Source organism: Arachis ipaensis, chromosome B3, assembly GCF_059453495.1.
Source record: "Arachis ipaensis isolate K30076 ecotype BB chromosome B3, ASM5945349v1, whole genome shotgun sequence".
Classification (NCBI taxonomy): domain Eukaryota; kingdom Viridiplantae; phylum Streptophyta; class Magnoliopsida; order Fabales; family Fabaceae; genus Arachis; species Arachis ipaensis.
In genome coordinates this window covers 4663750-4686143 of record NC_142438.1, presented here as the reverse complement: position 1 = coordinate 4686143, position 22394 = coordinate 4663750, and the positions used below count along the sequence as shown (strand labels likewise).

At 41.6% G+C, this 22394-nt stretch overlaps 2 protein-coding genes across 2 annotated transcripts; both read left to right on the top strand.

The window, feature by feature from the left end:
• The first annotated feature begins 3855 nt into the window (after positions 1-3855).
• Positions 3856-7123, top strand: LOC107629103 (putative protein phosphatase 2C 4). The gene is made up of 4 exons (XM_016331803.3): positions 3856-5868; positions 5954-6067; positions 6171-6435; positions 6663-7123. Exons 1-4 carry the CDS (start codon positions 4141-4143, stop codon positions 6776-6778), a joined length of 2223 nt encoding a protein of 740 aa, XP_016187289.2. The 5' UTR covers positions 3856-4140; the 3' UTR covers positions 6779-7123.
• Positions 7124-20104: 12981 nt separating this feature from the next.
• LOC107629105 (ENTH/VHS family protein) lies at positions 20105-22337 on the top strand. The gene is made up of 4 exons (XM_016331805.3): positions 20105-20532; positions 20936-21058; positions 21180-21341; positions 21445-22337. The coding sequence occupies exons 1-4, from the start codon at positions 20426-20428 to the stop codon at positions 21995-21997; spliced, it is 945 nt and encodes a 314-aa protein (XP_016187291.1). The 5' UTR covers positions 20105-20425; the 3' UTR covers positions 21998-22337.
• Positions 22338-22394: the final 57 nt, after the last annotated feature.

Genomic DNA, 22394 nt, shown 5'->3' with positions numbered 1-22394 from the left:
TATTATTTAAAATTTATTAATTTATATTTTTAAAATATTCAATTTAATTTGATATATTTTGATTTTATTTATTTAATTACTAAATTTGACTTAAGGTTTTTTTAATTTTAACTTAACAAAAAATTAAAAATAGAATTATTCTCCACATCTAAATAATTTTAACATTTAAATTCATCCAAGTGATTTAGAGTCACGCGCTTTTTTTCCTACTTTCTTCTCCATCCCAAATGCTACGTCTTCTTCTTCTCCTCATCCTTTTTTATTATTTTTTACTTTTGTTATCATCGTCACCAACACCACCACCTCCTCCACTTCTTTCTTCTTTTCTTCTCATTAGAATTTCTTCTCCTCCTTCCTTTTCATCCTTCTCCTCCTCCATCATCATCATCATCATCATCATGATCATCATTGTTATCGTCATTGTCGTCTTCTTCTTATACATATCGTCGTTATCGTTATCGCTATTATTATTATTGTTATTGTTGAACTTTTGCTATGTTGATAATATTGTCTGACCCAAAATTAATTTTGAATGTATTTTTATTCACGAGTCAGTCTTGTTTGTATGCTTATTTTTTAACTAAGTTTATGTATCGCAATCATTATATAATTTCGATTCATTTCTGAGTTAGTTATGTCACAATTGTTATGTAATTTTGGTTCATTTCTGAGTTAATTGTATTGTAATCTATTATGTAATTTCGGTTCATTTATGAGTTAATTGTGTCGCAATCATTATATAATTTCGATTTATTTCTAAGTGAATTAAGGTGTATTTAGACTCGTTGTCCTGCACAATTCAAAACTCTTTCTCCTCTTCCTCCTCATCTTATTATGCTTCTTCTTCTTTTTCATCTTTTTCTTCTTCATCTTCTCCTTCTTTTTTTATTTTCTTATAGTTATTATTGTTTCACTCTCTTAAGAAGAATAAAACCAAAAAAGAGAAAAAAAATATCAAACAAAAAAAGGAAAAAACATATTAATGACATTATCTTATCCAAAATTAATTTTGGATGTATTTTTGTTCATGATTCAGTCTTGTTTGTGTGCTTGTTTTCGAACTGAGTTTATGTGTCGCAATCATTATGTAATTTCGGTTTATTTCTAAGTTAATTGTGTTACAATTATTATGTAATTTCGGTTCATTTCTGAGTTAATTGTGTGGTAATCCATTGTGTAATTTCGATTCATTTATAAGTTAATTGTGTTGCAATCATTATATAATTTCGGTTCATTTATGAGTGAATTAAGGTGCATTTAACTCATTGTCATACGCAATTCAAACTCTTTCTCCTCACCTTCTACTACAATATCAGCAATAACAGCAGCAACAAAAGAATGACGATGAAGAGAGAACACGCGAAGACGGAGGAGGAGGAGGAGAAGGAAGAAGAGGAGGAGGAGAAGGAGAATGAGGAGGAGGAAAAACAAGAAGAAGATAACAACAATAACAGCAGCAACAAAACAATGACGACGAAGAGAAAACACGCGAAGACAGAGGAGGAGGAGGAGGAGGAGGAGAAACAAGAAGAAGAAGAAGAAGACGACGACGACGATAACGTAAAGTCCTTGCATAAACGTAAATGAATTGGTTTAAAGAATGATGTGTGCGTGTGTAATTACGCTTTTTTTAATAAGAGTGGTTTTTGTTGATATTGGATCTACTTGGTTAAATTTGAATGGCAATATTGCTTGAATGTGTAACAGATCTATTATAAATATATCATAAATTATTGTAGTTGTCATTCAGATATTAGAAGTGTAAATTTTTTTTTGTTTCGTTGTAAAACCATGATATGGACAATTGAGATTGAGTGTATCTCTCTCTTGTTGTATCAGAAAATTGGGTAAAAAATTGAGAAGTCCATTCGATTCAATTCCTAAAAGAGAAAGTCTAGGGGACCGGCAGATTTTGTGGTTTTTAGCCATCAATTAGCCATCAATGATGTTTTTAATGGTGTGAGATTGCATCTAATGGTGTAGAATCATTCAATTTTCTTTTGATGGTTAAGTGTTGGCCAAAATTTAACAAAAGTGCTGGCCCCCTAGCACTCCTTTTCCTAAAATTATGACGTTGACAAGTTAGATTGAGAAGTCTCTGTAATTTCTGGTTACGTCAAAAAATTAGATAGAAAGTAGAATAATTTTTTTTATATTCAATTTCAACATATCTCTTTTATTTTTTATTTTATTTTAATATATATCTTTATCTTGTTTGAATTTTTGTTTTATTGTTTACTCCTTATTTCGTATCAATACCTTAATCTCATCATATTTTATATATATAATAAAATTTAATTTAATAAAAACAAAGAATAACATTTAATTTTGTTTTCACAGTTTTCTATCATGGTTTTTAAATTTTTCTATGATTAGGAATTAGTTGAAGTTTTATAAGTGTTCAAGTATTCAAAATATTTATATAATAGCATAATTTATCTTTAATCATATATATTTAGATTTATATTAGTAATAATAAAGAGATGGAAGCATAGCTTTCGTGGAAAGCATCATCAAAGAGATCCCAAATGTCAACATTCAATTCAATCTAAAATAAGATAAAAAGTCAATGGAGTAATGGAGCTACGTTTGCATCCACATTAGTCAAATTACCTAATATTCAGGCTCTGCAGTGATGGCAGCATTACTAATATGTAATATCGAACCACCCCACCATAACACATTCAATTAACTACTATTTTCCAATTTCATAATATAAACACATTTTTTATTTTTTTTATTTTTATTTTTACACAGAGCACTCATAAGTGTTGGCTGACCTCATTATTCACAAGTTGACATACTATCATATCCAAGCCACGAGCCTCAGCCACCTGTCAGTCAACCCTTTGCTTCGTCGCCACTCTCCACTTCATCCAACGGTCATAGTGCCACTCTTTTCCTCATCTTTTTTTTTTAATACCAAAGATTAAGAATTTAATATATGACAATTAATTTATATTTCAATATTTTAACTGAAAAATAATTTTAAGATAACCTATTATATTCAAAATGTTTGAAAAATATTACTTTAAAATGGTATAATTATAAAAAATATAAAATTTGTTGTTTGTATTATTTAATATTTGATATTTGAAATTAAATTGATAAATTATTATAATTAAATAATAAATTTTTAAAATATTATTTTACTTATAGATTGAAATTTTACTTAAAACTGTTAGTTTTGATTATAAGTAGCTAATTAACAACGACAAATTTATTTTTATTATTGTTGTTTAAAAAAAATAATTATTTTAAAAAAAAATTTAAAAAAAATTATTAAAATTTAAATAATATTTAATTATTAAAAAAAATATAATTTTATATTATTAAAAATATTAATAATAATTAATTAATAACTATAAATCACAAAATATGCATGACTCTTTTTTTATATTCAACTACAAAATTTTTAGTTATATATAACATCACTCAACATAAAAAAAATGTCTTATAGTAGTAAATTCGCTTTTCCCCCTTTCCCTCCATGTTGACTTTTTCGATCATTACCCAGAATTTATGACTCCAATTAAAACTTCACCCTCCTTCTTTCCACCAAACATAGGAAAACAAACGTGCTGATAGAGCGCGTGTGACACACCGTAGCCACTCATCGCCATTCTCATCCACTTATTCGGGAGCGTGAACTGAACGCTCACAGTAGCGAGTATTGAGATACAAAAGCAGGAGTAATAAAACCGGACACAAACCTTTGAGTTCTACTTAAGCTCCCAACCTAGTCAACGCCGCACTCGAAAAATCCGAAACTCATTTCTTTTTATTTATTTATTTTAATAACTTTTTATTTGAAAATTTATTCTGAATAAAACAAAAACCAAAAGAAAATAAGAAAAAGAGAGGAAGAAGAAAACAAGTGCAGTGCGTTTTCTTATTTCCTAAAAAGCCTTATATTCCCAAAAGTCAACGCCTTCTCTCTCTCTTCTTCACACCTTCTCCCTTCTCTCTCTCTCTCTTTCTTCACCACTTCCTTCTTCTTCTTCTCTCTTGTGTTTTCCTCTCTATCAAGTTCCATAATCCACACCATGAACAACTCTTTGTAGCAACCTTGTAATCTCTCTCTCTCTCTCTCTCCCTCTCTCTCTCTATTCTTTTCTTCTTTTTTTGGTATATTGCGATATGGGAAACGGCATAGGGAAGCTGACGGTGTGCTTCACCGGAAGCGGCGGAGGTGGAGGGCGCCGCCGCAAGCACGACATATCCATCGTATTAACAGAGCCACTAGACGAGGGTCTGGGACACTCGTTCTGCTATGTTAGGCCCGACCCGACCCGAATATCATCTTCGAAGGTTCACTCGGAAGAAACCACCACTTTCAGAACAATCTCCGGCGCGTCCGTGAGCGCCAACACATCGACGCCACTCTCAACTTCCTTTGTGGATCTCTACTCATACGGTTGCATCGATAGAGCTGCGGCTTTCGAGAGCTCAACCTCTTTCGCCGCGCTTCCTCTTCAACCCATTCCAAAGGGCTTCACCAATTCGGGTCCATTTTCCGGTAACTTAAACGGGTTTCCAGCATCGGGTCCTCTCGAGAGAGGCTTCATGTCAGGCCCGATTGAGCGTGGATTTATGTCGGGCCCAATCGACCGGGCCGGGATCTTCTCCGGCCCGATGGATAGAGACAGTTCCGATCAGTTTCAGAGAAGCTTCTCTCATGGCGGTTTGATTTCGGGTATTGGGATTCGACCCGGAACGAGGAAGACCCGGTGGATTCGGGTGCTGCGGAGGGCGATTTCGAAGACCCTTCGGCAAGGTTCGATCGTGGCTCCGATCAAAGGGGTGGCGCCGGCGGGAAGGGAGCCACCGGAGTGGGTTATTGCGGCAGCGGAGAAGCAGAACGAGAACACGGTTAACAGCGTGAATTTCAGCAGCGAAGGGAGCTTCTTGGAGGACGATGATTCAACGACGGCGGCGATGGAAGGTCACCAGAACGTTCAGTGGTGTCAGGGAAAAGCAGGGGAGGACCGTGTCCACGTGGTGGTGTCGGAGGAACACGGTTGGGTGTTCGTGGGGATCTATGATGGATTCAACGGCCCAGATGCGCCTGATTACTTGCTTTCGAATCTGTACAACGCAGTGCACAAGGAGCTCAAGGGTTTGCTTTGGGATGATGGGGTTGATGGGAATTCCAATTTGGGGGTTAAAGATTCGATCTTGACAACTGGGGATGATGATGGCGATGCTTGTGCTGGCTGTGTTGATCAACAGAATAATAATAATATGAATGATGAAGATGGGTCATCTTGTGCTGCAAGTGGTGCTGGGGATTCTAATTTTGATGATCATGGTTTGAAGAGAAAAAAGCGTGGTGGAAATGGAAATGGAAATGGAAGTGGAAGGAGTTCTAAGAACAAGTACAGAGGCGCTGCAAAGAAATGGGAGGAGAATCAGATGAGGTGGAAGTGCGAGTGGGACAGGGAAAGAGTGGAACTTGATCGGAGATTGAAGGAGCAGCTAACTGGATCCGATGGGTCCATGATGGTGAACCATTCCGATGTGTTGGAAGCTCTGTCTCGGGCTCTTAGGAAGACGGAGGAGGCTTTCTTAGACGTGGCGGATAAGATGGTGATGGAGAATCCTGAGCTTGCTCTAATGGGGTCTTGTGTTCTTGTGATGTTGATGAAAGGTGAAGATGTTTATGTGATGAATGTTGGAGATAGTAGAGCTGTTCTTGCTCAGAAGGCTGAGCCTGATTACTGGCTTGGCAAGATTAGGCAGGACTTGGAGAGGATCAATGAGGAGACCATGAATGATCTCGAATCCTGGGACGTCGATCGATCCACCTTGGTCCCTACTCTCACCTCCATTCAGCTCACCAAGGATCACAGCACCAACGTTGATGAGGTAAACTAAATTACTCTCTGTTTCAGGAGTTGTATGCTTTTCATTTTTTATTCTCATTGGAAAATTGATCTGATCTTGATTCCAGGAAATCCAAAGAATAAGAAAAGAGCACCCCGATGATCCCTTCGCGCTTGTAAATGAGCGCGTTAAGGGATCTCTCAAGGTTACTCGGGCATTTGGTGCCGGATTTCTCAAACAGGTTCGAGTCTATTATACATGCATCTTAAGTCTTAAATCCATAGTTATAACCAAAATTAATCACAATAGTAAAAGCGGTTTCTAATTGTTGTGAATGTTTGCAGCCCAAGTGGAACAATGCATTGTTGGAGATGTTTAGAATAGACTATGTGGGAAGTTGTCCTTACATAAGTTGCTTGCCATATCTAAAACACCATAGATTAGGACCAAAGGACAAGTTTTTGATTCTGTGTTCAGATGGCTTGTACCAATACTTGTCAAACGAAGAAGCAGTTGCTGAAGTTGAACTTTTCATCACATTGCAACCTGAAGGAGACCCTGCTCAGCATTTGGTTGAGGAAGTCCTATTTCGTGCTGCAAAGAAAGCTGGTATGTACATTAAATCTTCATTTGGCTTTAAACATTCAAGTTTATTGTTAATTTTGAGTTTGAGTCCCTCTTAGATAGAATAAAACTTATGCTAGCCATAGTTAATCAAATTCATTGCTTGGATTTCTTATAATATAATTTACATATCGGTGGCAAAGTCAAAAAAATTATATCAAGTTATAGAAACTAGGGTTTGCTGATTTTTGGTTTGGTTTATTAAATTTCAGGTTTGGACTTTCACCAATTGCTTGAAATTCCACAAGGTGATAGACGTCGATACCATGATGATGTCTCCATCATTGTTATTTCTTTGGAAGGAAGGATATGGAGATCATGGGTATAATGATAGTCAAAATCTTATATAATATAATATTAAAAAAAAAAAGAGGAAATGACTCAAATGAGAGAAATTCTGCCTAAGGGTCAAGGCATTACCATTTTGGTGTTTTTACCTTTTTACCCCCCTCATTGCTCACCCTTTCGTAAAATAGCAACTAGGCTATGGGAAACTGGGAGTGTGTCTAGAAGACTAGTTGTACAATTCAACGAGTGATAGGGAGGATTGTAAAGTTATGAAAAAAAAAGGGGAAAAAAAAAGAAGCTGGATTTTGTTCATTATAATTAATTACTCACATGAAAATGTAATTTTGTAATAATAAAAAGCCATTCCTTAAAAAAAATCTTTATAGTCGTGCATAAAGCACTACAAACACCCTCCATCACTATGTGCAACTCTGGTTGGCAAATCAGTATCTTTTTCAATATTTTGGAGAATAAAAACATAATCAATAACAATGTTCCAAATAAAAATGGATTGATATATACAATAAGGTCAAGGGTTCATGCGGGTTATGTTTGCCACATTTCAATTTGATGTGATCATCCACTCTTTGCATTATGTCTTCCCAAGCACTCTCTTTTGTCTTGCAAGATATTCCTTTCTTTCTTTTCCGTTTCTTACCCAATCAATTATGTTTATGCAAAATTAATTTATCAGATAATTTATTAAAAATCAAATCGAGTTTCTTACACAATCATATTAAGTAAAATTAATTTATCAGAAAATTTATTAAAAATCAAATCGAGTTTCTTACACAATCATATTAAGTGTACATCAAAATCAGCTATTAATATAAAATATATATTAAAATATAAAATATACATTAAAAATAAATTAAATAATAGACAAATATATAATGATTAATTTTAATATACAGATAGTATTTTTGCTAATATTAAAGAGACTAATATATTATAGAACATTTATTTTAAAATAAGATACCTTTTGCATGTTAAAGTTGTTGCAAGTTACGATGTATGGATACTGACTCGAATTACAGGACACAGACACGATACGCGATACGTCGACACGCAAATTTTAAATTTTTTTTTTTTTTTTACCAAAGATAGGAGACTCGAACTTGCAACCTCTTAAATGAGTATGGGGAGACTATGCCATTTGAGCTATTACTCATTGGCGCGAATTTTAAAATCTTACAAGACTCGGAGACACGCATACATATAAAATATAAATTATTTTTTAGATAAATCGTAATGATATTTTGATATTTTATTAATATTAAAATATAAATTAATATTTTTAATTATTTTTAATTATTTTTAATATCTTATTTTAATTATATTAAGTATTTAAAATATTTTTTGTTTTAATAAATAATAATATATACAATATCTAAATTTATTTTAAGAATATATGTTAAGAATAAGACTGGACACACTGACACTGTTATCTAGGTGTATTCAAGTGCGTCCAGAGAAGAATTTTTTATTTTTTATTAAGACACAGTTGGACACAGCAGACACGCGTGTCGGATGAGTGTCGATGAATGTCGTGTCTAAAATATGTCCACGTAGACACGGCAACTCAGTAAAGTATCCGTGCTTCATAGATTATAAGTTATAAAAAACAAAAGCTTAATTTAAATTGGTTAAATAATCAATTCATTCGTTCGTTTAAATAAATGTTAAGAGTTGAACTCCTGCTTAAGATAAACACCAATTCATCAACCACTTAAATCTTTGAATATAATCCGTGATAGATTAATTTTTGACCAATTAAAATAGAAAATATTGTAAAAAGAACTTATCAAAGGCAAAAGAAAAAAAAAGTAACCGTAATTAGATGCTCTTGTGCTGAACCCTAATAAGTAATAAACACGTGGTGGAATTTCGTAGTAGACACGCTTTTTACATCAAAATCAACTTTGAATTTTATTTTATTTTTGACTTAATTGTCCTATTTCTATAAGCATGTAAGGGTTGACAATGCTTATAAACGTTAAGGTTCAATGAACTGAAATTGGAATAAATATTAGCCAATTCAAGCATCAATTTATTCATTTCATACGAATTCTTGTACCGCACATGTCTTATTGACTGACAACATTCTAATTCGGAAACAGAAACAAATTCAACTTTGTTATAAATTCTAAAGAGGTAAACTTATAGTAATACCAAGCTTATTATTTTATTTTTTTCGTTGAATAGATGAATAAAACGTGAACAATAAGCAGTTGTCATTTTTTTGAAGATATCTACTAAAATACGCGATCTTTGTAGACACACGTTGGTGGTGTTTGTACTATGAAATTCATTAAATTTTGAACTACTAGCTACCATATTATATACTGAGAATTAAATGCATAGATGCAGATAAATGATTATATCTGTCACTTTATTGCCATTAAATTCGGCTCCATTTACTTCAGATTCAGTTATACTCATTGTGTTCTCCGTTTTGATATAAACATATCACAACGACACAACACAACCAACTAAATTCCATAATGTTCCGTATGATACAGGGCTTTGACTGGCCCATTTAGATCATCATGTTTCAGCCCAAAACATTAAGTTTGGGTTTATATTCCAATTCAACTTATGGGCTAGCCCTGGCCCATTTAGATCATCATGTTTCAGCCCAAAACATTTAAGTAATAGTGTATACTTCCATTACTAATTAACAAAGTGAGTCTCTGACCCAAAAAAAAAAAAAGAGTGAGTGTGTAATCCTGACAGAAAAAAAAAAGTAAGTGTGTAATGACAAAAAAAAAAAAAAAGTGTGTGTGAGTTTGTAACGCAATGACCAATCTAATCAAGTTAGGTTGATCCAGTGATTAATTTACTAGTCCACTTAAATAAGTGGACTAATTTAAGAATTTTGTCTTGTGTATACAGTAATCAATTGGTTAACAACAAATTCTTAAATGAATAATAATAATAATAATAATAATAATAATAATAATAAAGTGAGTTCTAACTTCTAAGGTGTAAAATAAGATATTAATTGAAGTGAATGATAGTGCTATATTTTTCAGTTAGATAAAGTTGAAAGACGAGGAGTAAACAAGGGCAATCATACATATAAGCATTGTTAATGTTCGGCGAAATTTCCAATGGAGTTTGATGCTATCTTATGTATCTGTTTGATTGTGACTTCCATTCTTGGAATGCTTTCTCTGCAGATTCGTCAGTTACACTTACACCGTACATTGTCGAGAGTGACATACATAGCTTCAATTCAATTTCTTTAAAGTTTGGTTATTTATCAAGTAACATGAAAGCTTTGTTCATGGACTAGTTTGAATAATATGTATTATTAAGAAAACTATTTAAACCAGAAAAAAGCAATTATACATCAACATGATTACACGAACATGAACTATGCTCTATCATTGAAGTTAATTTTGTGGATCTTAAAAAAAAATACATTAGTTTTGACTTCTGATCATGTTTTTAAATAAATATTTATGTTCGGTAGGTCGGGTACCGGACGGTTCGGGTTAGGATCCTAAGGTCAATGCTTCGGACGGTGGAGGAGTTCGTCTAGCCGTGGCTTCCTGGTTCCGGGTGAGCGAGGTCCCGAGCACTTCTGATGTGAAGGGGGGGTGCCACCTGCAAAGACACTCCGACGCCCTTGTCAGAATATGTGCAGGCGGAGAGGGAATGATGTGTGAATATGACGTACCTTGGGGGGAGAGCCAGTCTCCCCTTATATACATGCTAGTAGTGGGCCCTTCCAGTGGACAGGCCCACACTTTCGAGGATGTTGTCACACGGCCGTGCACAAGCCGTACGGGACACGTGTTCGGGTCGGGTGGAGGGCAAACCATCGGGCCGACCCGAACTCGGGTCGGGTCGACCCGCGCGAGTTTTGGGCCAGGCCGTAACAGTGCCCCCGACGCGTCAGCGATGGTCGTGAGGGCCATGGGTGGCGCGTGACGTTTACCTTCGTGTGTTGTCGCTAGGTCGTCTGGTCGTGGGAGGGACGCGTCTCTTGTGCGCGTGTCCCTTGATTTGCTGTGGCATTTGTTTGCCGTTTCGTTTTTCGCGCTGGGCATTTAATGCTCATAATAATTTGAAAAAACCCGTGCGTAAAGACTATCTTACCCCTGCTTCCTTTCGCGCTTCTTTGGGGGTGGTTTTTAAGTGGTTTTCGCCCTATCCACCTCCCACTCTTATCATTTCTAACTTCTTCTCTCCCTAACATCCAAAGCTTCCTGCGCGAACCCCTTCCTGCTTCAACTTTCAGCCCAGATTTCCTTCATCTTTCCAGGTAATCTTCTGGTTTCTTTCTTCTGATGTCTGCGTTACGCTCTGTTATTGCGTGATTTGTTGTTTGCATCTACTGCATGGCTGGTTTTGTTTTTAATAAGTGGTTTTTCTAGTGTTGGGATAGGTGGGTTAGAGAGGGGGTACCATTCCAGGGTAGGCTTTTTGGGTGGTTTGTGAAGTAGGGGCAGTCTTTAGCCGTGTCTGGTTGTGATTGAGTTGGAAAGACGTAGTTTCTGAGTTTTTTCGAGCTTCCGACCTCATAGACTAACGGAGTGGTACCCCGCTGTAGGTATGCCTCGTGTTGTCTCCCGGTCTTCCGGATCTGCTGCGGCTTACGACCCGTATGCTTGGGTAACTGATGATATAAGGAGTTCACCCAACCAGATGGACTTGGAGGAATTGACGGAGTTCCGGCAAGCCGGTTACCTATGTGGGGGAACTGACGAGGAGGCCAACTACGAGGCCATTGTCCCGCTTCCTCGTGAGCGTATTTATGAGCTCAATTTCCATTCTCCTCGCGTTCCCGATTGGATCTGGTTTTACAAATCCATGTTCACACAAGTCGGTGTTCGGATTCCGTTCTCCGATTTCCAAATGGCATTGCTGAACCGGATATCCGTCTGTCCGTCTCAACTTCATCCGAACAGCTGGGCTTCGATCCGCTGCTTCGAGATGGTGTGCGAGTATTTGGAGCTACCGGCTTCGGTGGACGTTTTTCTCTATTATTTCAACCTTACCAATCCTTCCAAGCAGGGGAAAGCAAGAAAGGGGTTTCTTTCTTTCCGTGCTGCTCAGGGTAGGAAGATTTTTAGCCTCTTTGAGAATTCCTACCATGGCTTCAAAGATAAGTACTTCAAGGTTCGTCCCGTTAAGGGTCGCCATCCCTTCTGGTTGTCGTTAGAGGGGGAGCGCCTTATCCAGACTTACTGGAGCTTTGGCGCGGGGTCGAATCCTTTTGTGAAAGTGTCGTATAAGAGGTTGTCGGCTGTAGATAGGCAGATAGCGGATGTTCTTCTTGCTATTTTTGAAAAGAATCCCGTGAACCCCCACCTTCTCATGGGTGAACGGGAGGCCGGCCGGAGCTATATTCGTGAGTTCCTTTTCTTGTTTGCGTATGTTTCTTGCTTTATTCGTTTGTCGGCTTGACGGCTAACGTCCTTGTTGTTTATCGCAGTGGAAATGTCTGCTACCGTGACTGGTCTGGAGAACCTGATGAAGACCTTTTTTGATGCTAGTGATGATGAGAATGCCGAAGGGAAAGACGCCGGCAAGTCGGAGGGTCCATCAGGGGAAAAAACGGGCCAAGCTTCTCCTGCTCAGGATGCCGAAGAGTCGGGAAAGCAGGGCTCGGGGGATCAGGCTTCCCCTCTTCATGAGGAGGGACCTGCTGACGAGCAGGTGACTCGCACCCCTCAACTGGATAGCGATGTGGAGCTTATCCATACTCCTAGGAAGCGAAAGATGTCTTCCAGCCCGGAAGGGGTCCTTACCGTGATGGAGAGGAATTTTGATGCCTCCAAGTTCATTGATTCCCAACTGATACCGGGGACAGAAGAGCACTTTCATGCAACCGAGCTGTCCGGACAGGCGAGGTGGATGTATCGCACCTTGCTTCGTGGGGCCGTGATAGCTCGGAAGGCCGAGTTTGAGTTATCCGGTATGGAGGCGCTTCGGAGGAAGCTTGAGTCTTCTGTTAAGGCGAACAATGATTTTAAGGCTCAAGTTGAACTCCTCCAGGGTCAGCTGTCCGAGATGGGGGGGAAGCTTAATGCTGCTGAGGAGAAGTCCTCGTTTATTGCGGAGAGGTTGAAGGCGTCCGACGAGACCGTGGCCCGGCTTCTTGAGCGTGAGATGACATTGGAGGGTCAACTGAACGCCGCTCAGGGTCGGGTTGTCGCGTTGGAGAGGGAACGGGAGCAGGCTATCTCAGAAGCGAAGGCCGCCAAGGCAGAGGCCGTTGAGCTTAAGAAGAAGCTTAAGGTGGCCAGGGAACAAGGGAAGAATGCCATCTTGATGACCGAGGACGCCCTGAAAGCTCAGCTGAAGATTGCTGCTCCTGATTTCGAGACGTCGTCAATTGGTGTTTTCAAAACTATCCAAGACGGGAAAATTGTTGATATGCCGAAGAAGTGAAGTCTCGTAACTTAGGATATTTTGTAATGTATTTGTTGAACAACCTGTTGGTGCTTTGTCGTTTTGTTTGCCTTGAACAATTTTACTTGTCCGTTGCGTATTTTGACGCTTTGTAAGTTATCGTCGTTTGGTTGCTATGATTTTTTGCTTGTTTCATTATTTTGTCGTGTTGTCGTTTTCGTGTTATCGTTTATTCTGGGCGGGCTTATGCTTTGTGCCCGTCTTGCCGTTTTCGCATTTGGTAGCGGTTCGGACCGATTTGGTCGCGTAGTCGTCGAATTGGTTGAGGCATATGAGCCGTCTGGCTCCCGGGGTGATCAGTCCCGGGGTGCCGTTTTAGATTTGGTCATGAGGAACAGATATATCAAGTAAGAGTTTTAGTCAAACAAATAAAAAATTTGAACAAGTAAAAATTACTCGACAGTTGGGTAAGTATTTGACAAGGTAAGTAAACAAGTTGAATTAACATGTGGATGGGGCGAATACTAACTCTCTGGCTAGGCTCTCTGGTCGTTGAGCCGGTGGGTCAGGAGTAGAACCTCTTTAGGTTGCTTGCGTTCCATGTTCTGGGTATTTCCTTGCCGTCCAGTTTTTCGAGTTTGTAAGCGCCCTTGCCGAGTACCTCCCTTACCCTGTAGGGGCCTTCCCAATTTACCGCCAGCTTGCCTTCTCCTGGGGTCGGGACGCCGATGTCGTTGCGTCGTAGGACGAGGTCCCCTTCTTCGAAGTCTCGTTTGAGGACTTTTGCGTTGTAACGCAGGGCCATTCTTTGTTTCAGCGCCGTTTCTGTTAGGTGAGCCATCTCCCTCGTTTCTTCGATCAGGTCTTTCTCAACCGCTTCGCTCATGCCCGCGAGGAGTAGTCGGGGGCTTGGTTCACCGATTTCAACTGGTATTACCGCGTCGACCCCATAGGTTAGGCGAAAGGGGGTTTCTCCCGTGGCGCTTTGCTCGGTTGTCCGGTAGGACCATAAGACGGAGGGGAGTTCGTCGGCCCAGTTTCCCTTCTTGCTGTCTAGGCGCTTCTTTAGACCAAGAAGGATGACTTTGTTTGCGGCTTCTACCTGCCCGTTTGTTTGGGGATGTTCTACTGAGGAGAACTTTTGCTTTATCCCCAGGCCAGAGAGGAATTCCATGAACTTCTTGTCGGTGAACTGGGTTCCATTGTCCGAGATAACGACCTCTGGGATGCCGAAACGGGTTATCACCTGCCTCCACATGAACTTCCGGCAGTTGGAGGACGATATGGTGGCTAGCGGTTCAGCCTCTACCCATTTGGTGTAGTAGTCAATGGCTACAATGAGGTATTTGACTTGTCCTGGGCCGACCGGGAAGGGTCCCAGGAGGTCGACTCCCCATTGTGAGAAGGGGCGCGTAGTCGTTAGCGAGCTTAGCTCGGAGGCTGGTGCTTTGTGAAAGTTGGCGTTTTGTTGACACTTTGTGCATTTTGTGACAAATTCCTTCGAGTCCTTCATCATTGTTGGCCAGTAGTATCCTGCTCGGATGAGCTTCCTTGCTAGGGCTTTGCCCCCGATGTGATGTCCGCAACACCCTTCGTGGACTTCTCTAAGCACGTAGTCCGTTTGGTCGGGGTGCAAACACTTCAATAGGGGCTGGTTGAGTCCCTTTTTGAATAGTTGTCCTTGTATGATTGCGTATCTGGCCGCCTCCCTTCTCAAAGCTTTGGCCGCCTTCTCATCTTCGGGTAACTTGCCGAGTTCCAGGAAGGTGGTAATGGGGTCCAGCCATGAGGGGCTCGCCCCCGTCAGGTGGAGGGCGACCGTTGGTTCCTTCACCATGCCCTGGATGAGTGACCGGTTACCCGATCCTGGCTTTGTGCTTGCTAGCTTCGACAAAAGGTCTGCTCGTGTGTTCTTTTCTCTTGGAACGTGCTGGATGATGACCTCCTGGAACTGGCTCATCATTTGCTTAACCTTTTCCAAGTATTTTTGGAGGAGGGGATCCCGGGCTTGGTAGCTTCCGTTTACCTGCGAGGTGACGACTTGGGAGTCGCTGCATACTTCGACCCTTGTCGCCCCGACTTCCCGAGCCAGCATTAGTCCGCCTAGGAGAGCCTCATATTCAGCTTGGTTGTTTGACACTGGGAACTCGAACTTGGTCGATTGCTCATAGATGACCCCTGCTGGGCTTTCCAAGATGACCCCCGCTCCTCCGAACGTTTGGTTGGAGGCTCCGTCCACATGAAGTCTCCACCGTGTGCCCGTTTCCTCGGAAGGATCGCCCGTTACCTCCACTAAGAAGTCAGCCATTGCCTGTGCCTTGATTGCGTGTCGAGGCTCATACTGCAGGTCGTATTGTGAGAGCTCGATGGCCCAGGTCATCATCCTTCCAGCCAAATCAGGTTTTTGCAATATTTGCCGAATCGCCTGATCTGTCCTTACAACTATACGGTGACTTTGGAAGTATTGTCTTAACCTTCGGGAGGATACTAGGAGTGCCAGCGCCAGTCTTTCCAGTTTGCTGTACCTCAGCTCTGGTCCCTGGAGTGCCCTGCTCACGAAGTAGACGGGATGTTGTGTCCTCGCTTCTTCTGTGACGAGGACCGCGGCAAGCGCTTCCTCGGTTACTGATAGATAGAGGTAGAGTGGTTCTCCGGCTCTGGGCTTCCCGAGGACTGGTGGTGCCGCCAAGATTTGCTTGAAGTGGTTGAATGCTTCTTCGCATGCTGGTGTCCATTCGAACGTCACTCCCTTTCTCATTAAGTTGAAGAAAGGTATGGCCTTTGCCGCCGATGCGCCGAGGAAACGGGACAAAGCTGTCAATTTTCCAGCGAGTCTTTGGACGTCTTTGATGCAACCCGGACTCTTCATTTGAAGGATAGCCTGGCATTTTTCTGGATTGGCTTCCACTCCTCTTTGAGTGATCATGAAGCCTAGGAACTTTCCGGCCTCCATGGCGAACGCGCATTTGAGTGGATTAAGCCTCATGCCGTGTTGTCGTAGGGACAAGAAAACATCGTTAAGGTCATTCAGGAGGTCGTCAGGTCGGGCGGTTTTTGCGAGTATGTCATCTACGTAAACTTCCACTGTTTTGCCCAGGAGTTCGCTGAATATCTTATTCATCAACCTCTGGTATGTGGCTCCTGCGTTTTTTAGGCCAAATGGCATGACCTTGTAACAATAGATGCCTCCTGGCGTTATGAACGCCGTTTTTTCCTCGTCAGGTCGGTGCATCGGTATCTGATTATACCCTGAATAGGCGTCCATGAAACTCAGATATCTGTACCCTGCCGCTGCGTCAACGAGCGTATCGATATTAGGTAGGGGGTAGCAGTCCTTGGGACAAGCCTTGTTGAGGTCAGAATAGTCTACACACATTCTCTACCTCCCGTTGTGTTTTTTAACCAGAACCACATTCGACAACCAAGTCGAGTAATCCAATTCCCGGATGAATCCCGCTTCTAAGAGGCTGGCCGTTTGCTTGGCTACCTCGTCCGCCCTTTCCTGCGACATTTTCCTCCTTCTCTGGGCCACTGGTTTGGTTCCCGTCTTTACGGCCAGGTGGTGTGACATGAGCTGGGGGTCTATTCCTGGCATGTCGGCGGGCGTCCAGGCAAAGAGGTCGGCGTTAGCCCTGATCATCTCCATCAAAGGCTCCTTTATTTCGTGCGGGAGGTTCCTGTTTATGAATGTGAACTTATCGTGTTCCTCGCCGACTCTGAACTTCTCCAAGTCTCCTTCTGGCTCTGGTCTGGGTTTGTCGTCTACCCTGGCGTCCAGGTCGGCCAGAAAAACTCCTGACGCCTCCTTTGATTTTTTCCTGAGAGAAAGGCTGGCATGGTCGCAAGCGACTGCCGTTTCCAAGTCGCCCCGGAGGGATCCCACGGATCCGTCATCGGTGATGAACTTCATCACCAGTAGTTTCGTACTGATAGCCGCCCCCAGGTCGTTAATGGTCTTTCTCCCCAGGATGATGTTATAGGCCGTTGAATCTCGTAATATTACAAAATCTGCCATGATTGTCCTTCGTCTTTGCCCTTGTCCCACAGAGGTCGGGAGTGTGATGATTCCGTCTGGCTTTATGAAGTGGTCTCCTAACCCTACCACACCGTGCTGGTGGGTCGTCAGGTCGGAATCTCTCAATCCCAGGGCATCGAAAACGTTTCGGAACATGATGTTTGAGTCTGCCCCCGTGTCTACCAGGATTCGTTTGACGAGGCCGGTTCCGACCCTAGCCGTAATGACCATGGGCGGACTTTCCGGCGCTTCGTCGAACCATTGGTCCTCCGGGCCGAAAGAGATAGGTGGGAGACCCTTAAGACCTCTACCAGGTGGGGCGGAGATCGCTAAGACCTTGGCATCTTTCTTCTGCGCCGATTTCGACCTCGGGGCGGTATTCCTGGCCGTCACCACGTTTACCACCGTGAGACCGTGGTCGTCACCCTCTGGCTCCTGGCGCCGTCTTGTTGGTCGGGATCTGTCCTCGTTGTCGTTGTCCCGGTTGCGTCTCCTCGGTTCCCTTATAAGGTGGGAGAAGTCGGCGAGTTTGCCGTCCCTGATAGCTTGCTCGAGGGCGTCCTTTAGGTCAAAGCAGTCTTGGGTCTTGTGCCCATAACCCTTGTGGTACTCGCAGTAGAGGTTCTTGTTTCCTCCCGTCCTGTCCTTCAGTGGTCGGGGCTTCGACAGTATCCCCTTTTCTGCTATCTGTTGGTAAACTTCAGTGATCGGTGCCGTAAGGGGGGTGTAGTTGGTGAACCTCCCAACTCGGGGGAACGGCTTGGATGGTTTGCTCGGGCCGCCGTCCTTGGCGTGTTCCTTTGGTCTTTCTCTGGCTTCGAAGTGCCGGGATTGGTTGTAGGCGGGCTGCCGCTTATTGGCAGCCACGACCCGGCTGACTTCCTCGTCATTAATGTATTCTTTGGCCACGCACTGGATCTCTTGCATCGTCCAGACGGGCTTCGTGGTGAGGTGTTTCCTGAAATCCTCATTTGACAGCCCGTTCGTTAAGCACAAACTTGCCACTGAGTCCGTCAGACCGTCAATCTCCAAGCACTCGTCATTAAAACGGTCCAGGTACTTCCTGGTCGGCTCTCTGGGTCTCTGCGTCACCCCCAGCAGATTGATTGGGTGTTTGGCTTTGACAATCCTAGTTGTGAACTGAGCCAGGAAGGCGCGGCTGATGTCGGTAAATTGGGTCACCGAGCCTTGCGGGAGGTTGTTAAACCACCGTATTGCCGGGCCCGCTAAGGTGACCGGGAAAGCGCGACATCTGACCTCGTCTCCCACCCCTTCTAGGTTCATCCTGGCCTCGAAGGCCGTCAAGTGTTCTAGGGGGTCTTGTGTTCCGTCATACTTCATGTCTGTCGGTTTGTCAAAATGTTTTGGTAATCGGACCTCGAGTACAGAGCGGTGGAAAGGGGTCGCTCCTATTATGACAGGTCCTCGGGCAGTTCTTCTCGACTCATTGTTCTCGCGGTGACGTTCCTCGTCGCCTCTGTTCGACGCGCGCCGCCTTTCGTGTCGGGCGTAGATAATGGGGTCGCGACTTCTTCTTCTGGGGCGTATCCGTTCCTCAGTGCTCTCCGACTCGCAATGGGGGCTCGGCGTGCGCCTCGAGTGGCTTCTTGAGCGGGAGCGGGTGGGGCTCCGCTCTGGGGAGCGTTGGTCGCGCTCTCTTTCTGCTAGTCTGCGCTCTAGGTCTTGCATTCTGTGGCGTAGTTCTTGCATTATCCTGGCGTGGTTGTCACCCGTCCCCCCGAAGGGGCGTCTCTCGTGAGTCTGCGTCGCATCCCTCGTGGGCGACCGTTGCTGCTGCCGGGGTTCCGTCGCGACGGCGCCTCCTCCGAGTATGGGAGGCGCTACCTCGGAACCGGTCCCAGTCTGGACCAGTACGAAGTCCATGAACGTCCTGTTCCCACAGATGGCGCCAATGTTCGGTAGGTCGGGTACCGGACGGTTCGGGTTAGGATCCTAAGGTCAATGCTTCGGACGGTGGAGGAGTTCGTCTAGCCGTGGCTTCCTGGTTCCGGGTGAGCGAGGTCCCGAGCACTTCTGATGTGAAGGGGGGGTGCCACCTGCAAAGACACTCCGACGCCCTTGTCAGAATATGTGCAGGCGGAGAGGGAATGATGTGTGAATATGACGTACCTTGGGGGGAGAGCCAGTCTCCCCTTATATACATGCTAGTAGTGGGCCCTTCCAGTGGACAGGCCCACACTTTCGAGGATGTTGTCACACGGCCGTGCACAAACCGTACGGGACACGTGTTCGGATCGGGTGGAGGGCAAACCATCGGGCCGACCCGAACTCGGGTCGGGTCGACCCGCGCGAGTTTTGGGCCAGGCCGTAACAATTTACCACCTACATTTTTCCATTTTTTTAAAAATTGAAAAAGGTTAAATATTTTCGTTTATCTCATTTTTCTTTCCATACTCTTACTTTTTTTTTTCTTTTGGTAGTTAGCCGAATTAAACTTTTTAAAGTTAGTTTCAAATCAAATTGAGACCCATTAAATTTTAACCTAACATTTTTTAGTTGGTTTATATAGGCTGAGAATTGCTCTAGTTATTAGTAATATCCAATCTAATTTTCTTTTGGTTAAATAAGGTTACTGAAACTCTTAGATTAGCTGTGATCCAATGGCAGAACATCATTGACATAGACACATAGTCGTCCATAATGTTAGGCTCAACCTCACCCATAACATAACATGCTCTTATGGTCTTATGTCTAGAAGGAGTGAGAAAGATATTAGTTATAGAATAATCAATAATCATAGGTCATAATTTTATTTATATATGTATAATACAAAAATAAAATATAAATAAATAATTTCAAGATTCAAAAAGACATCCAGTAATCCAATTAAAGTGTTAACTTCATAAAGGTTGACCTCACAAAATACTATGTGCCTATGTTAATGAATATTTACAATGTAAAAAATATTAAAAAAATAAAAAATTAAAATTGTCCTCTAAAAACGCAATTTATACTAAACAAAACAAATTATTTCTGATTAAAATTCTCTATTCCAAAATCCATTTCCCCATTTCACATGTCACTCACATATTGTTTCTTTAATTCAACCTACTCTTCAAAGTTGAATTGTTCTTCATAGATCATGAAGCCTCCCAATTTCACTTCAATAAATTAAAAAAATGAAATAGGATTATGGTTTTGGTTTGTTTTAATAATCGGATAGGATTAGTTGTGACTTGTGATCTCAGCTCTTAAGTCCCATTCAAATCTTTACTCATTTTTCCCGTTCTCTAAAAGTAAGAACTTTGGACTTTACATATTTCCATTCTGTACAGCAACAGCAAAATGGGAACCCCTTCATTTCATGAATTCAGAAAGCAAGCTTCTTTCTTCCTCAAGGAGAAGATCAAGAGTGCTAGATTAGCTCTCACAGATGTCACCCCTGCAGAACTGTAAGTAAAGCTTGCAACTTTCTCCGACCCCATGATAAAAAGTTTATATTTTTTTTGTTTCATTCTGTTTCGTAACTATAAGCAAAGGTAGGTATTAGAAGGGGTGCTTTATTGTGCCTATGAGATTCATGTAGGTTATGTGTGTATGAGAGTGTGATTTTTTGGCATGAGTGGGTGATATTTTAGGTGCTATATGTGTGGTGGGTGGATTTTTTTGGTAGTGTTGATCATGTAATCTTTTTGTTAGTGAATTTTGGCTTATGGGAGATTAATTATCTTTGATGGCTATGCCGAAAGAGATTAATTAATTGATTATAAACCATCTCATGAATTATCGAAAAAACAGGTTGTTAGATATTTAGATTTGTGATTTACTGTGTGTACGGTCTTTTACAATTTTCAGGATGACAGAGGAAGCAACAACAGGAAATCCATGGGCCCCAGATATCCCAACACTAAGATCAATTTCAAGGGCTGCTTTTGAGGTAGATGATTATTGGAGGATTGTGGAGATTCTGCACAAAAGGTGAATATATTAGTAGGTCCCTTTTTTTTTTCCTTAGCATGTTTTTGTCACTTTTATGTTAATAATTAATCAAACATATCATGGATTATTAAATGACAAAGTATAAATAATTACAAATCAGGTTTCTGAAATTTGATAAGAAGAATTGGAGGGCATCTTACAATTCTCTGATTGTGCTTGAGCACCTCTTGACTCATGGACCAGAAAGTGCCAAAGATGAATTTCAGTGTGACAAAGATGTTATTAGACAGCTGGAAAGCTTTCAATATGTTGATGACAAAGGGTTGGTTTGATTTGAATTTAAAATTTCTTTTTCAAAACTATGGCCATGAATTTTCTTATTGTTTAGCACTACAAGATCATTGATATATTTTGAGTACTTGCAGGTTCAACTGGGGCTTGAATGTGAGGAAGAAATCTGAGAGGATAATCACACTTCTAGAAGAAGCAACTCTTCTCAAGGAAGAGAGGAACCGTGCTAGGAGGTTATCAAGAGGAATTCAAGGTTTTGGTAGTTTCAGTCAAAGGTCAACAACAAAAACTCCAGCACAAGGTATTCTAAGAGAGAAATCAATGCCAACCACATTAGGAAGAAGCAACTCTGAATCCAACAACCTTGAACATGAGGAGAACCATTTCTCTAGTTCAAACAATGGTGTGGAAACCAAGAGCTACCATGATGATGTTGGCAACAATGAAATGGTTCTGAAATCTGAAACAAGTTCCAAAGAGAACAGGGAACCAAGCAAGGATGAGTTCCATCTATGGAACCTTTCCAAAGGGGAGTCAAATCCACTTTTGGATGGTGGAAAAGAGGATTCAAGACTTGGGAGGTTCATGGAAGATAATGATGATGACCACCCTTTCAATTCAACATCAGAAATGCATGCCAGTTCCTCATTGCTTTCTGCTAGAGATGGGATACTACAAGGGTGTTGATGCAATTCGAAGGTTTGGAGTTGGGCTAAACAACTTGTTTCCAAATGTTGAATTTTCCATGCACAAGAACGTTTAATGGTACATGAATTCATGTATGTGACTTATATTTTGTTTTTTCTCTTTTGTTTTTTTCTCCCTACAACTTTGCCTCAGTAGTTACGGTTAATTACTAAGCTATGAAGAGAGAGATTTGAATGTATATATGTTTCTTATTAGATTTGACATAACTAGGAGAGAGATCCTCCCCTTGTCTAGCCATCTGTTTATGGTGGTGTCATGCAATTTGAATATTTGACATATCCCACCATCTTCTAAGTCAGAAAAAGTGGTTTCCAATCAACTTTGTTTTTTTGGCCTCATAAATTGGTCAAATTATGGCAGCCGAATGGTATGATCA